The sequence below is a fragment of the Pagrus major genome, chromosome 6, assembly GCF_040436345.1.
Source record: "Pagrus major chromosome 6, Pma_NU_1.0".
NCBI lineage: Eukaryota > Metazoa > Chordata > Actinopteri > Spariformes > Sparidae > Pagrus > Pagrus major.
Window position 1 is genome coordinate 21,261,073 of NC_133220.1, and position 16,143 is coordinate 21,277,215.

At 40.1% G+C, this 16,143-nt stretch overlaps 2 protein-coding genes across 2 annotated transcripts; both read right to left on the reverse strand.

Moving 5' to 3' along the window:
* Window positions 1-207: 207 nt before the first annotated feature.
* Window positions 208-1,440, reverse strand: LOC140997721 (G-protein coupled receptor 84-like). The gene has a single exon (XM_073467705.1). It carries the CDS (start codon window positions 1,438-1,440, stop codon window positions 208-210), a length of 1,233 nt encoding a protein of 410 aa, XP_073323806.1.
* A 5,551-nt stretch (window positions 1,441-6,991) lies between these two features.
* On the reverse strand, window positions 6,992-8,227 carry LOC140997722 (G-protein coupled receptor 84-like). The gene has a single exon (XM_073467706.1). It carries the CDS (start codon window positions 8,225-8,227, stop codon window positions 6,992-6,994), a length of 1,236 nt encoding a protein of 411 aa, XP_073323807.1.
* Window positions 8,228-16,143: the final 7,916 nt, after the last annotated feature.

Below are 16,143 nucleotides of genomic sequence, written 5' to 3' on the forward strand. Positions count from 1 at the left end.
CAAATATTTTTCTTCTTCTTACCTGTAGTGCTATTTATCTATCTAGATTATTAAGTTGTGAGTTACAGAGTTTTGATGATATCTGAACTAGATGGCACTTTAAAGAATACATTTCCAGCCTCGATAGATAGACTCGTACTACAGGTAAGAGGAAGAAGATGTTATTTTTTGGTGAGCTGTCTCTTTCAATTCCAGGAGGTCAGGCGCTCAAAGAGATGACCACCAGGTCCACAGGCAGGTGAACGGTGCAGCAGCCCTGGTGAGCAGCACATGGTAGGCCTGTCTAAACTGTCTGTTCATGACAGCATAGAGCACAGGGTTGATGCAGCTGTTGAGCCAGGTGAGGTTTAGGCAGAACATGTGCAGAACCCGTGGGGCACGGTTATGTTGGTCAACTATGTTGATCAACAGGTAGGGGACAAAGCAGACCACAAAACCCAGGAAAACAGCTAAACACATGCGTGTCACATGCTTCATCTCGTTATCATCTCCTGAGGCTGTGCAGTGGGACGAGGAGGCTGCATTTGAGTGAGCAGGTGTGGGTGAAGGGGATGTAGTGACGATATCAGGGGGAGACTTGGTTGCTGATTTGGCCGTGGCAGAGCTGTGAGTAGACTGAGAGGACTTTTCACAATTGATCTCATCTGTAGTTGGGGCTAGTTCTCCCTGGCTGCTCATCTCACAGCTACATGTGTTGGCCATACTGCTCTCCACTCCACTGTCATTGGTGTCTTGTGCTGAAGAAGCTGGTTTCTTCCTGGAGGATCGGCGGCTGAACCTATAGCGGAGTAGAGCTAGTGATGCAATCCGGACACGTCTGTAGATGAGGAAGTAGAATGTGCCAACACATCCCAGACCGACAAAAAAGTAGAAAAAGAGCAGGATGTAGGGGTAGGGATAGTGCGTCTTCCGCTCAATGGTGCAAACACAAATCTTTGGGTCAAACTCGTAACCAGGCCATAGTGGGCCAAGGCTGGACAGGCCTAGTGCCCACGCTGACATAATGAGTAAAGAAAGACCAAGGTCAGAGTAGACACGGTCAAACACAGCCCTCTTTGCTACCATGAGATATCTGCTGCCTGCTATCAGGCAGAGGGTGATAATGGAGACACAGTTGAAGAGGAAGAAGAGCAGGGTGAAGATGCTGCACCACACCAGGCCAGTGCGCCATCTGAGGTGTAGATAGGAGTCAACTGAGACGGGCTGCAGTATGGTGCAGTACAGGAGATCAACTAGAGCCAGGTTGACGATGAGCACATTGAAGCGTGTCCTCAGATGAGGATCTATGACGAAGGCTAGAATGGTCATCAGGTTGCCTGGTGTACCTATGATGGTCACAGCACATCCCCACAGCACAGCAAAGTAATGGTAGCCGACGACTGAAGGACTGTAGCAGGAAAAGAGGTCATCCTGTGTTTGGTTGTTGTGGTTCATCATCATTCTGTCGACTAATAAACAGGAAGCAAATTGGTCAACAAACTACAACAAACCACACTGAAGGAAACAACAGAAGAGATTATTTTACAGATATTGAAGTTTCCTAAATTATAGCAAAATTGATTAAATATGGTAGATAGCTCGTACATTGATGTTACTATATTACACAGTTCTTCTTTCCTTGAAATGTGGGGGATGGTTGTTTCTGTATTGCTCCATTATCTATTTTGGCTACTGTTGTAACTAATGACTAATATATAAAATCCTATTAATGTTAAGATCACCATCCATATACGTTAACTTCATCAGTAACTAGACTATTGACAACAGTCAGTCTAACTACTTATGCTGCTGTTACTGTCAGCGGGCAGCAGCAGATGTTGAGTCACTACAACTTGCCACTGCAGAAATGGCAGACTCTATTAGATGGCAGAACACAGAGATCAACACCTGATTCGTCTGTACCTTTCATTGTCAATGAAAAAATATATAAATGAGGAGAAACTTGGAACAACATCAGCTTCATCATCATCACCAAACTGGTCCACTTGTCCAGTAAAAAAATTAAATAAAGTAAAGACTTCAGCCTTATCTGTTGTCTCTCAGCCAGATGTTTGTATTAGCATAATGCTGCTCACAATTTTGATTACATTAGATTTTACAAATTGATTCGTAGTTTAGTCTAGAATACCCACGTCATGTCCGAACAGGCCACAGTGATGTCTTTGCTTGTTTTAGCTGACAGTTCAAAACCCAAACGATGGCAGACCAGCATCCAGCTCTTCATCCTCTGTCGTTTTGAATGTAATCACTTTAGCCAACAAAAGTGTTCAAACAAACAAAAATGTTCAGTGTTAAATTTCTCACCTTTAAGTTGAGGACTTCCACCAGTCGTTTATCTGTAGCATATGTTCTTATCTGCTGTAATCTTTGTTTGCTAATAGCCAGGCTTCCTGTTACCGTGTAATTTAATGAACAACTTCCTTTTTCTAAGTTGCCTCTACAGACACTGCAGTTTTCATTTCCATGTCTTAATGCTTGTTTGCTCAGCGCACTAACCTGTAAGACCTTAATCAGCTTCTGATCATGAGTAGTTTGAAAATGCACGTATACTTTAGTGTATGTTATGTGTTTAGTAATTCTTATACTGTCCATGCTGAGATGATGAGCAAAGAAACACCAAGGTCAGAAAAGACACGGTCAAACACAGCCCTCTTTGCTACCATGAGATATCTGCTGCCTGCTATCAGGCAGAGGGTGATAATGGAGACACAGTTGAAGAGGAAGAAGAGCAGGCCGAAGATTCTGCAGCACAGCTGACCAGTGCGCCATTCGAGGTGTAGATAGGAGTCAACTGAGATGGGCTGCAGTATGGTGCAGTACAGGAGATCAACTAGAGCCAGGTTGACGATGAGCACATTGAAACGTGTCCTCAGATGAGGATCTATGACGAAGGCTAGAATGGTCATCAGGTTGCCTGGTGTACCTATGATTGTCACAGCACATCCCCACAGCACAGCAAAGTAGTGGTAGCCGACAACTGAAGGAATGTTGCAGGAGAAGAGGTCGTCCTCTGTTTGGTTGTTGTGGTTCGTCATCATTCTGTCAACTAACAGGAATCAAATTGGTCAACAAACCACACTGAAGGAAACAACAGAAGAGATTATTCTACAGATATCAAAGTTCCCTAAATTATAGCAAAACGTCATTATATACCAGAATCCAAAAAGTCACTAACACTGCAGTGACATCTCCCTACAATATTTCAGTTCAGTTTATTTTGGTCACCATTAACAATTTTCCAATACCTGCGTGTTTGAATGAAGTGAAAAATCTTCAGCTTTTACATTAACTTTCTATGTGCATTTAGTTTTGACCATGCAGTATGGGGCAGAACAGGAGATCAAGTCCAGTTGCCTACGATACAGCACCTAGATTTACCATGACCTGGATGACTAAGAGCCTATATCAACAGTTTTGACCATGGTGTCTATGAAATCAAGAACCTGTGCAGTTGTCAGCTGCTTCAAAAGTAGTGGAAAACTTTAAATTTGGAAAAAATATAAATGTGAAAAACACAAGCCATTACTTCATTAACAGTGCCCCATATCGGAGACTACATTCATCCCCTGGGCATGTACAGGACTAAGATGTTAGCCAGAAGTTAATCAAAAATATTATGATTTTAATGGATTAATTGATATTATTACTAGAACAAAACACACAAATCAATCGCCGGATTCGTCTATACCTTTCATTGTCAATGAAACAACATATAAATGGGTAGAAACTTGGAACAACATCAGCTTCATCATCATCACCAAACTGGTCCACTTGTCCAGTAAAAAAAAAAAATAAAGTAAAGACTTCAGCCTTATCTGTTGTCTCTCAGCCAGATGTTTGTATTAGCATAATGCTGCTCACAATTTCAATTACATTAGATTTTACAAATTGATTCATAGTTTAGTCTAGAATACCCACGTCATGTCCTAACAGGCCACAGTGATGTCTTTGCTTGTTTTAGCTGACAGTTCAAAACCCAAACGATGGCAGACCAGCATCCAGCTCTTCATCCTCTGTCGTTTTGAATGTAATCACTTTAGCAAACAAAAGTGTTCAAACAAACAAAAATGTTCAGTGTAAAATTTCTCACCTTTAAGTTGATGACTTCCACCAGTCTTTTATCTGTAGCATATGTCCTTATCTGCTGTAATCTTTGTTTGCTAATAGCCAGGCTTTCTGTTACCGTGTAATTTTCATGGGTATCCTCTTTTTTCTAAGTTGCCTCTACAGACACTGCAGTTTTCATTTTCATGTCTTAATGCTTGTTTGCTCAGCGCACCAACCTGTAAGACCTTAATCAGGTTCTGATCATGAGTAGTTTGAAAATGCACGTATACTTTAGTGTATGTTATGTGTTTAGTAACTTATTACTTATTGTTCTGTATGTCAAAACACATAGTGATTTTAAATATTTTAAACATTCCTCACATTTCGCAGACTTTGTATTCACATTATCACATTACTAAACTACTCGTACATTCATAATTTATTGTTGTCATATCTCATTGTATTTTTAGTATACAGTATATATATGTATACTTCACCAATCAACATTGCTTACAACCATAAAGACAGTTTAATGATTTTATTTATAATTGTGTTTTAATTTAACAATTAGGAAGCCCCAACATGAACTTTTTCTAATTTTTTTGATAATCTACATTTACAGTTTCAACACACTTCTCCTAAATAACATTTCATACATTTGTGGACATTTTCATTTTATTGCCGTTAACAAGAAAGTTTAGCTGGAGTGCTTAAAGTATTGCTACAGTTTCTGTTTTCTAAATCTTCCCTTTAATGTTTCACAAGCTGTCATGACAGTTTCTGGTTCTCCCTGTCAATGTAACAGTAGCTGCCACCGCTGCAGCAACAGCCAGAGGACTGAGTTTCAGGAAGTTCCTCTAAGAAAGTCACCGAAGAATAGTGACTAATTCACAGAACATTAGCTTTTAAGCCAACATGTTTGACCAGTCCAGTCTGTAGGATTTAGTGGCATGTAGTGGAGAGGCTGCAGAGGAGGGATTTAAAAGTTATTCTTGAATCAGTCTTTACACCATTGATACATGTGTCCGATGCAGTGGTCATTTACGTACCTCCTTTAGAATAACATTTATTGAAAAGAAGCTGTTGTCATGATTTTCATTTGTTTCAGAAGTAAAAAGAGACATAAAGAAGTATATAACTTCAGTGCATGTATTAAATAGTTAACTTGCAGGTATGCACAGATGGCATGTATATATGTATATGCATCTATATAGATAGTCTGTGTATATGTATGTACAGTATATACAGTATGTCTGTACATGACTTTACTAACTTATTTTGCTTTCCTAATTGTTTTCTAATTTACTTCACTATCATTTTACGAGTAATAGTAGTAATAGAAGTACTTTTTTGTTTTTGATTTTTATTTTCTTCCCTATAATGCAAAGAAATATTTTCAGTATGCCATTGTTTGGTTTTGTCCCTTGTGGGCTATTGCAGACACTTGTTGGTGCAACATGTTGGACTTTGTGGAAGAGGAGCCGCTCCCTCTGTAGATATAAAAGGCTCAAACTAAGGTGACAAAAACGCTACATTTCTTAGTTTCTGGTGATTCTACAAATGAAAACATAGTTATTATATTATTGTATTGCCTAGACAGTTTCAGCCAGATGCCCCTGTATCTGCCTTAATCCTACTGGACTATTGTGAAACATATCAGGATGAGATGGGAGTATTACTGTTATTACATTAACTGAGTGCAACAATATTTAACATAGCTTATAAGAGGTTAGGTTTTAATCATCTACACCCAGTCAAACCATGTAGTTTTTAATCTTACCACTAAGTGGCACTAACGCACCTGCTTTAGTTTTCAAACTTCAAATGCAGAATTTCTCCTAATGGGCCTTTTCCTCATGCCTCAGGGTTTTTGAAGTTGTTTCTGAGAGTGCATAATGCTCAATGCTGTTGTTTGTTGAGCTTATTTCTCTCTAGTGTGTGCATGAGTATCTGTGCACTCTGACAAAGCTGTGTTGAAGTTACCTTTTTTATATGCCTCCAGTTGTGACAGGGAATTAACAGCTACTTTGCACAGAGAGCAGTAGAGAAGCTCCTTGGCTTTCTCTTCCTCTGACTCTCCTGAACTTGGTGCTGGGGACAGGGTGTCAGGAAGAGCAGCCGCTGCTGGATCCACAGGGGGGTGCTGAGGGCCGCGGAGGAGGAGGGAGAGGATGGCAAGTTGGACTAGATTATTTCATCAAAATATTATATGGGGACTATATGAACAGAAAGACCAGTTTAATTTCTCCATGTACCTGTTGGACTGTTTATCCATCTAAATTGTTTTGGTGTGATTTGCAGAGTTTTGGAGATATCAGACGTAGAGATGTCTGTCTCCTCTCGAATATAACAGAACTAGATGGCACTTGCCAAAAAAACAAAAAAAAACATTTGAAAATTCAACAGCAATGTCTCTTCAGAAATCAGACCTGGTTACTCAGCATATTCTAAAGACCTTGTTGTGAGCAGTTTCATGTAGCAACTATTCCTTTCTACTACACTACACCCAGGAATCATATAACCACGAAGAAAGAAAAGTGCATCTGCTGATGGACGAGAGACTTGAGTTGACGCACTAAACTTGTGTGCTTGTGAAAGGGCAGATGTAAACATTAATAATGTCCTCCTCTGCTGAGCTGTTCTGTTAGCTAGCTTTTCATCCATTAGTAGATGCAACTTTCCCTCTGTGCTGTGATCCCGAAAGAAAATAGTTTCTACATGAAACTGCCCACAACAAGGTCTGCAAATTATCTTGAGTAACCAGGTAATGATTTCTGAGTTTTCCAAATGATTTTTCTGGTGCTTTGAGTGCCACAAGCAGAGTGCTACTGTACCTAGTTTGCGAGAAGAGTGACATCTCTACAGCCCATAACTTCAAAAATCGGCAACTCACAATGATATAATCTTGGTGGATAAATGGAAAAATGGAAAAATAAGCATGATTTTAGCAGAACTGTCTCTTTAAGTTCCACAGGCAGGTGAACGGTGCAGCAGCTCTGGTGAGCAGCACATGGTAGGCCTGTTGAAACTGTCTGTTCATGACAGCATAGAGCACAGGGTTGATGCAGCTGTTGAGCCAGGTGAGGTTTAGGCAGAACATGTGCAGAACCCGTGGGCCACGGTTATGTTGGTCAACTATGTTGATCAACAGGTAGGGGACAAAGCAGACCACAAAACACAGGAAAACAGCTAAACACATGTGTGTCACACGCTTCATCTCGTTATCATCTCCTGAGGCTGTGCAGTGGGACGAGGAGGCTGCATTTGTGGGAGCAGGTGTGGGTGAAGGGGATGTAGTGACGATATCAGGGGGAGACTTGGTTGCTGATTCGGCCGTGGCAGAGCTGTGAGTAGACTGAGAGGACTTTTCACAATTGAACTCATCTATAGTTGGGGCTAGTTCTGCCTGGCTGCTCATCTCACAGCTACATGTGTTGGCCATACTGCTCTCCACTCCACTGTCATTGGTGTCTTTTGTTGAAGAAGCTGGTTTCTTCCTGGAGGATCGGCGGCTGAACCTATAGCGGAGTAGAGCTAGTGATGCAATCCGGACACGTCTGTAGATGAGGAAGTAGAATGTGCCAACACATCCCAGACCGACAAAAAAGTAGAAAAACAGCAGGATGGTGGGGTAGGGATGGTACGTCTTCTGGTGGATGCTACAAACACACAACATTGGATCAAACTCGTAACCAGGCCATAGGGGGCCAAGGCTGGACAGGCCTAGTGCCCATGCTGACATGATGAGTAAAGAAAGACCAAGGTCAGAGTAGACACGGTCAAACACAGCCCTCTTTGCTACCATGAGATATCTGCCCCCTGCTATCAGGCAGAGGGTGATAATGGAGACACAGTTGAAGAGGAAGAAGAGCAGGCCGAAGATTCTGCAGCACAGCTGACCAGTGCGCCATTCGAGGTGTAGATAGGAGTCAACTGAGATGGGCTGCAGTATGGTGCAGTACAGGAGATCAACTAGAGCCAGGTTGACGATGAGCACATTGAAGCGTGTCCTCAGATGAGGATCTATGACGAAGGCTAGAATGGTCATCAGGTTGCCTGGTGTACCTATGATTGTCACAGCACATCCCCACAGCACAGCAAAGTAGTGGTAGCCAACAACTGAAGGAATGTTGCAGGAGAAGAGGTCGTCCTCTGTTTGGTTGTTGTGGTTCGTCATCATTCTGTCAACTAACAGGAATCAAATTGGTCAACAAACTACAACAAACCACACTGAAGGAAACAACATTAGAGATTATTTTATAGATATCCAGTTTCCCTAAATTATAGCAAAACGTCATTATATACCAGAATCCAAAAAGTCGCTATCACTGCAGTGGCATCTCCCTACAGTATTTCAGTTCAGTTTATTTTGGTCAGCATTAACAATGTTTTTACTACAGTATTTTGGCCCTACATGAGTACCTGTAGTTGGCATTGTGTTGCTCATCACCAGGTGATCAATGAAATAAACTTGAATACCTATAGGAAAAGCCATCAATTCATATTTTTCGTTTTTTACTAACATAACTGGTGTTTAATGATGAGATGCAGCTCTTGATTAAATATGGTAGATAGCTCGTACATTAACGTTACTATATTACACAGTTCTTCTTTCCTTGAAATGTGGGGGATGGTCGTTTCTGTATTTCTCCATTATCTATTTTGGCTACTGTTGTTACTCATGACATGACTAATAAAATCGTATTAATGTTAAGATCACCATCCATATACGTTAACTTCATCAGTAACTGGACTATTGACAACAGTCTAACATCATCAGTCTAACTATCCATGCGGGCAGCAGCAGATGTTGAGTCACTACAACTTGCCACTGCAGAAATGGCAGACTCTATTAGATGGCAGAACACAGAGATCAACACCTGATTCGTCTATACCTTTCATTGTCAATGAAAAAATATATAAATGAGGAGAAACTTGGAACAACATCAGCTTCATCATCATCACCAAACTAGTCCACTTGTCCAGTAAAAAAATTAAATAAAGTAAAGACTTCAGCCTTATCTGTTGTCTCTCGGCCAGATGTTTGTATTAGCATAATGTGCTCACAATTTTGATTACATCAGATTTCACAAATTGATTCGTAGTTTAGTCTAGAATACCCACGTCATGTCCTAACAGGCCACAGTGATGTCTTTGCTTGTTTTAGCTGACAGTTCAAAACCCAAACGATGGCAGACCAGCATCAAGCTCTTCATCCTCTGTCGTTTTGAATGTAATCACTTTGGCCAACAAAAGTGTTCGAACAAACAAAAATGTTCAGTGTAAAATTTCTCACCTTTAAGTTAATGACTTCCACCAGTCGTTTATCTGTAGCATATGTCCTTATCTGCTGTAATCTTTGTTTGCTAATAGCCAGGCTTCCTGTTACCGTGTAATTTTCATGGGCATCCTCTTTTTTCTAAGTTGCCTCTACAGACACTGCAGTTTTCATTTCCATGTCTTAATGCTTGTTTGCTCAGCGCACCAACCTGTAAGACCTTAATCAGGTTCTGATCATGAGTAGTTTGAAAATGCACGTATACTTTAGTGTATGTTATGTGTTTAGTAACTTATTACTTATTGTTCTGTATGTCAAAACACATAGTGATTTTAAATATTTTAAACATTCCTCACATTTCGCAGACTTTGTTTTCACATCATCACATTACTAAACTACTCGTACAACCAGTTACATTTATAATTTATTGTTGTCATATCTCATTACATTTGAAAAAGAAAAAGAAAATAAAAATCACCAATCAACATTGCTTACAACCATAAAGTCAGTTTAATGATTTTATATATAATTTTGTTTTAATTTAACAATTAGGAAGCCCCAACATGAACTTTTTCTCATTTTTTTAATAATCTACATTTACAGTTTCAATACACTTCTCCTAAATAACATTTCATACATTTGTAGACATTTTCTTTTTATTGCAGTTAACAAGAAAGGTTAGCAGGAGTGCTTAAAGTATTGCAAAAATTTCCGTTTCCTAAAGCTTCCCTCTAATGTTTCACAAGCCATCATGGATAGTTCAGGGTCATGGAGCACACGAGGCAGAGCAGACAAACTAAATGTTTTTATCCCACTACAGGCCTATGATACTACCAAAAATGCTGTGTTAGTTTTTGCATACAACTACTCATCTGTGTGTGACGTGCTTTTCTCTTCCTTCTATAACATAATGCTGGTGTCTTCTATCCAACTCTTTTCCACACTCCATGTATGGTGAAAATGTGGTCTGTGTAATTAAATGTGCATGTATTGCAAATACCTGCTATCAAAGTCACAAATCAACCATTGTCCTGCTGCGCTCACAGTGTTGAAACTTTTCCATTAAGACACTGAAACCTTTCAGTTTTGCACAGTGAGGTGCAGATGAACAAAATGAGAGATGGTCACTTTAAATGTATTTAAGCCATTTACGTCAGTTAGACTGTTCACCACAGACTTTACTTAATGTGCTTTGTGGGACTTATTGGTGCATGTTTGTTGTCAGTGGCCATTTAGGGAAATGCATGATCTTCACTAAAGAAACTATGTCAGCATGAGTATTCCCTCTCATTCTTTTTTTAAAATGTACTCCAACCTTACTGCATTTACACAGACTGAGGAATAAACACTGATAGCTGCATAGTGCACCAGTAATAACTACTTCTTCATAACATCTCCATCTTTGCCAAACCACAAATGTGGTTGATGTTCGCGTGAGTGACTTTAAGATAGAGTTTCAACTATTTTCCTGTTCCTCTTTGACTTCCTGTTTCTGTCCCACAGAGGTAAATGTCGACCATATATGCCAGCTGTGAAAATGTAGACATACAGTACAGAGAAATGTTTGCCAGTAACTGCAGACACAGTACATCAATTCTTGGTACCTTTTTGTCTTTATAGGCCACTAAAACAGAACTTTATAGTGGTACAATCCACTATACTGTGACAGCTACAGCATGATACCAGCTAACATTAGAGGCAACTACTAAATCTAACCCAGCAGGCATGTTGTTGATAACATTAATGCTTTGGATATGTAATGAATCCTTGCAGAGGTGACCATTTAAAACATACTGTAAGAGAGGTAGGGTTTGAGTCAAATACAGTGGATCATATGTTAGACGACGATACATAGTCAGTTGCAGATAGGAGGACGCTCAAAGAAGGATGCTTGATAAAATCTTGTTCATAAGTTCCTCTTCAAACTGTCTTCAGAGACTGCTTAATGATCGGCAGATAGTTGAGTGATGAAGGGAAACTAGGAAGGATGGAAACATACGTTCTCTCTGAAATGTCTGAGATTTGTCTCTGGTTCTCCCTGTCAATGTAACAGCAGTGGTCTACAACCACAGTGTGCACCATGAAGAGTCATTTTTATTTTGCTCACTGTTTTTATCACATTGAAACACCAGCTGGAGCCACACCAGCTGATTTGGCTCTTGACGGCACAAGGTTGCAGACATCCACTTCACAGTGTGCTTCTTCCTGACCTGTACTCTCTCTCTCGCGCCATCAGTAAGGGGTGAACAGGATCGGTCCGTGCGTGGTGCGGATGGGACCAGGAGCAGGCCTCAGCAGGCTGAGGGGTGTTCCCTGTAGGAGGTGGTGATGGGGATGAGGGTGGGAGGTCGGACCAGGAGGACGTAGTGCCTGCTGATTGGAGGAGGCTGCAGCTGCCATTGCTGCAGCAACAGCAAGAGGACTTGGTAAAAGTCCGGCCCCCAGAGTTTTAGGAAGTTCCTTTAAGAAGGTCAAGAAACAATAGTGACTAATTGTGACACGGCTTTAAGTATGAATGCAATGAAGAATTTTAAAACCTGAAATGATGATTTTTCTATGAGGAAGAGTTAAGAAATATGAGTGTGAGAACAAAAAGAGTCTCTACCATAAAGTCTGTGCGCTTCTTGTGCCGACTGAAAAAGGGGATTAGGTTTCCCTGCGACTCCATCGCAATGTCTCCGGCTAGATATATATGCTGAAACATGAAATGAGGAAGGACAGATTGGATTGGATATTGGGGTTGCTTGGAAACAACTTCTTTGGGATGAATTTACTTTGCAGTGAGATTATGTGCTCGACTGCTGTTTCCAAGATCAAGAATGAACCTTGAACCTTAGCTTCTAGGCCAACATGGACGAGGAGTCTTTAAAAGTCCAGTGTGTAGGATTTAGTGGCATGTAGTGGTGAGGCTCCAACCAACTGAACACCCCTCATCTTACCCTCTCCTATGGTGGCCACTAAAAATGCGCAGTTGTTTTGACATCGTTGATGCATGTGTCTGCTGCAGTGGACATTTACGGACTTCCTTTAAAGTAACCTTTATTGAAAATAGGGCTGGGTGATATTAAATGAATATAACAATATTTTTAGGCCATATCGCGATACCTAATATATATCCCTCAGTGTTTTGAAAAGGACTTAATTAATGCTAGGACTGGGCAACAAAATCTAACATCACAATATTTTTGACCAGATAAGCCCTACTTTGTTAGATGTTCCAACAATATTGCAGGGATGACTATTGGTAGTTTCACAAAATATCAACACAGTGAGATTCTGATCAACCATCATCAGTAATGGGGATACAATGACTGAATAAGTGATTAAGAAGAGTATGAGAACAAATAGAACAGCCTAGTAACTTCAGAAAAGGACATCATTTTATGCAGCCTTTAAAAGCAGGAGAAAACAACACTTGTGCCATATCACGATGTAACCATATCCAATATATGAGTACACTGTCTGCAGCCAATAGGAGAAACAGTCCATGTTGTGCTGGGATTTTATGAGTAAACTATGAGCAGGACACACAGTTTTACTTTCTCTGACTATGTGGAAAACTGATGTTTTCACATCACAGATGATAAGGAAACACATTAAAAGGTGAGTCAGAGACTGCAGGTAATAATAATAATAATAATAATAATAATACATTTTATTTGTACAGCGCTTTTAAAAACTCTCAAAGACACTTTACAAGAATAGAATACATACAAGAATACATAAAATCAAGTGCATGGTGCATAAACTCAAGTGCATGGTTCATGTGGGCTGATAGGAGTTTAGTGTGGCGCTGAACTGAAAAAAGAAAAGTTCAATCTTTTACTGAACAGCAAAATCCGAACAAGTGAAAAAAATCTCAGTCAGGTAGGCCTACTCATCCTGATGAAGTTGTCTACAAAATTCAAATAAACTAAATAATGGATTATTTCTATGACTTCAACATGTTGGGTGTCCTGAAGGATTGGTCTTGAGGCAGCAGAAAAAATCATGTCACAGTGATTGAGATATGCACACAATGTGCAGATGGTTGGAACCGGTGACCAGTGGATGTTTTCTGTCTTGGCGGTGAGTTTCCTTTTATAATTATTTCAATACAGATTTGTTGTTCACAATGTAGCATTATCAAGGATAAAATATGTGTGTGTTCCCTGGATGCATGGATTGTGATTGCACTGCATCCTTTCGGATTTTAATGCATCAGTGCAACATTGCTGCCTTGTAATGGTTAGAGTGTGGCCATGAGTATGAACATTATTTGCATTTGTCAGTATTACTCCACTCACATGTCAACTAAAGTCCAGATCACATGACTTTGACCTGCTCGATCAGCATGCACAAGGCAGTTAAGAGTTGAGGCAGAGGTTAGAGTTCCCTAATTACTGAAATGAGGCATGTTGTCCTTTTGGATTTACGGCAGGACGTGTACCTAGCAACATCACTGAGTGTCATATCACTATAACAATATATATAAAATATATTGACCAGCCCTAATTGAAAATAATTCTTAATTCTTAAATAATCTTTTCTAATGTTTTTTTTATGTGGTTTTGTCCATTCTGGGCTGCTGTAGAAACACGGTGATGCAACACTTCATATATATCTGTAGATATAAAGTCTCAATCTAAGGTAACAAAAATGCTACATTTGTTAGTTTCATGTGATTCTACACAAATGATGAACAAAACATAATTATGAATATCATCACAGTTTCTGCCAGATGCCCACTGTATCTGCCTTAATCCTTTTGTACTATTGTGAAACATATCAGGATGAGATGGGAGTATTACTGTTATTACATTAACTGAGTGCAACAGTATTTAACATAGCTGATAAGAGGTTAGGTTTTAATCATCTACACCAGGCATGTCAAACATACGGCCCGTGGGCCGGACCCGGCCCGTTGGATGATTTAATCCGGCCCGGCATACATTTCTGAGTATGTCAAAAAAAGAAGCGAGTCTCTAGCTCATTTCTATCAAAAGTTATGATTTTTTAAAATAATACAAACCAAGTTCTCTCTCCGGCCGCTAGGGGGCAGTAAATGTGTAAAAGAGCTCACGTCCAGCATGCGGCACTGACACGAGTTAGTACCAGGAAATAAACATTCGCAACGTGATGTGTCCAACTCAGTTCCAGACAGTTCATGGAGAAGAAGGGACGCCCAGTAAAGGAACTTAAATGCAGGGAATGGGTGCAGGATCTTGCCTTCATGGTTGATATTACACAACACTTGAATACACTTAACACTACATTGCAGGGCCGTAACAGAGTTGTCACTCAATATTAAGACAGCATAAGTGCGTTCAAGATGAAACTGTCACTGTGGGAGACGCAGCTATCCAGCGGTGACACCACGCACTTCTCTTGTCTCACAGCTGTGCGTCCGAAGGCACCGGGCCGTCCCGATAACGATTTGGATAAATATAAAGACAACATAACAGATTTGCTGCGAGAGTTTGAGCGGAGGTTTCAGGTTTTCAGTGAACTTGAGAACAAATTTGGCTTTTTTCGCTCGCCATTTACAGTGAAGCCTTCTGATGTGCCAGCTGACATTCAGCTCGAGCTTATTGACTTGCAGTGCGATTCCGCTATGAAGGATAAATTTGGGTCCGTGGGATTGGATACGTTTTATCAGTATCTTGTGCCAGGTTACCCCAAATTAACAGCCATGGCTGCAAAGGTTCTCTCCATGTTTGGGACTACTTATCTTTGTGAACAGGTGTTCTCCGTGATGAACAATAATAAAACAAAGCAGCGCTCAAGGTTAACAAATAAACACTTGAATGACATTGTTAAATGTGCTGCTACTCAGGATTTGACACCTGATATCGACGCACTTGTAAAGGCAAAAAGATGCCAAGTTTCAGGAGCCAGCAGCAGCAAGTAGACTGCAGGAGTGCAGTGAGAGAGAGAAAAAAAGTGTGATGACATTTGTTTGCACTCATGAATACAGATCATTAAAAATAAGATTAATCTGGTTTCATATTAAAGACAATTAATATTGTGCAGTATATTCTCAGCTTCAGTAGGCCCAGCCTAGTAGTTTGATCTGATGTAGTCTAATCTTATTGCCCATGCACTGCTAAAACTTTTATTTTGTATTTCTTTTTTATTTATTTCAAAGCAGTATGACAATTAAGGCAAAAAAATTTTTTTTTCATAGCTCCCACTTGAGTTTGTTTAGTGTGGTGAGCTGGTTCAGGTGTAAAACTGCATTCACTCAACTGTTAAAATAAACCAGTTGTTAACACATTCAATGCCAAAAATCATTTTTTTCCCATTGTTTGTGAATAAATGTGTTGTGCTTAGAAAAGATCCCTTGTCATCCATGATTATAATATGTAGGGTAGGCTACAAATGTAGGCTGAATGATAAAGCATAGTACTGAAAAACAAAGCTAAATATTTGGAGTTGACATTCTTTTACTGATCCGGCCCACCTGAGAACAGAAAGTCCGGATCCGGCCCCAGAGCCAAACTGAGTTTGACATGCCTGATCTACACCCAGTCAAACCATGTAGTTTTTAACCTTACCACTAAGTGGCACTAACGCACCTGCTTTAGTTTTCAAACTTCAAATGCAGAATTTCTCCTAATGGGCCTTTTCCTCATGCCTCAGGGTGTTTGAAGTTGCTTCTGAGAGTGCATAATGCTTAATGCTGTTGTTTGTTGAGCTTATTTCTCTCTAGCGTGTGCATGAGTATCTGTGCACTCTGACAAAGCTGTGTTGAAGTTACCTTTTTTATATGCCTCCAGTTGTGACAGGGAATTAACAGCTACTTTGCACAGAGAGCAGTAGAGAAGCTCCTTGGCTTT